Source organism: Oncorhynchus masou, chromosome 20, assembly GCF_036934945.1.
Source record: "Oncorhynchus masou masou isolate Uvic2021 chromosome 20, UVic_Omas_1.1, whole genome shotgun sequence".
In the NCBI taxonomy this organism is placed as follows: domain Eukaryota; kingdom Metazoa; phylum Chordata; class Actinopteri; order Salmoniformes; family Salmonidae; genus Oncorhynchus; species Oncorhynchus masou.
The window spans coordinates 29384652-29385855 of record NC_088231.1 but is presented as its reverse complement, the minus strand read 5'-3'; the positions used below and the strand labels follow the sequence as shown (position 1 = coordinate 29385855).

Genomic DNA, 1204 nt, shown 5'->3' with positions numbered 1-1204 from the left:
AGAGTACCGGGTGGTAGCAGGGCAGAGTGCCGGGTGGTAGCAGGGCCAGAGTACCGGGTGGTAGCAGGGCAGAGTACCGGGTGGAGCAGGGTAGAGTGTGTGTGTGTGTGACAGAGTAACAAATCATGAATGATAAAAGTATGATATTTGTTCAAAGTTTATATTTTCACGTTGAAGGAGTCAATTTTCAAAGTCGGTTCAAAAAAATGTTTTAAAAATCTATGTTTATGTCGGGTTCAGGTGACAAGCTGCAGGTCTGTCCAGGGCGTGTCCGGTTCACTGGAGCCAGGGGGCGTGTCCGGCTGGAGCCAGGGGCGTGTCCGGATTCACTGGAGCCCGGGCGTGTCCGGCTGGCTGTCCGGCTGGAGCCAGGGGGCGTGTCCGGCTGGAGCCAGGGGTGGAGTAACATCTCGTCCAGAGTGGGCCGTCCTCGGGAGTCGCTTCGCCAGACACCTCCTCAACAGATCCACACAGTCTGGAGAACGAAGGAGGGAGAACAAGTGTCTGTCTGTCTGCCTGCCTGCCTGTCTGTCTGTCTGTCTGTCTGTGTCTGTCTGTCTGTCTGTCTGTCTGTCTGTCTGTGTATTCTGCTCTGTCTGCCTGTCTGTCTGTCTGTCTGTCTGTCTGTCTGTCCTGCCTGCCTGCCTGTCTGTCTGTCTGTCTGTCTGTCTGCCTGTCTGTCTGTCTGTCTGTATTCCTCTGTCTGCCTGCCTGCCTGCCTGCCTGTCTGTCTGTCTGTGTGTGTGTGTGTCTTACGTGGGACAGTTGATCCTTGATGTAAGGCTCTTCATAGATGATCTCGTCGTGTGTTGAAGGGCTGGTCCCCACACAGCATGTCGTACAGCACAACCCCCAGCTGCCACACTGTGGAGGGACCGGCCCGGTACGGCTTCGCTCAGAAACCACTCTGGAGGGGTGTACTGGGACGTACCTACACACACACACACACACACAAACACACACAGAGAAACACACACACACACACACACACACACACACACACACACACACACACACACACACACACACACACACACACACACACACACACACACACACACACACCGAGAAACACACACACACAGAAAATGGTTACACACACACACATACACACAAGAACAGGAAGGTGTGTGTATCTGAGATCAATAGACCATAACTACCATCCAGGCTTTAGCTCAGCGGGCTAGCAGTGTTATGGTTTAAT

The 1204-nt window shown here is 53.4% G+C and overlaps 1 protein-coding gene across 1 annotated transcript in view; it reads left to right on the top strand.

Annotated features, from left to right (window-relative positions):
- Positions 1 to 227: 227 nt before the first annotated feature.
- Positions 228 to 1204, top strand: part of LOC135506622 (hornerin-like) — a 3708-nt gene continuing 2731 nt past the window's right edge. The window contains exons 1-2 of the mRNA XM_064925945.1: positions 228 to 473; positions 816 to 927. Coding sequence (XP_064782017.1) covers positions 228 to 473; positions 816 to 927 — 358 coding nt within the window. The remainder of the gene's footprint in view (positions 474 to 815; positions 928 to 1204) is intronic.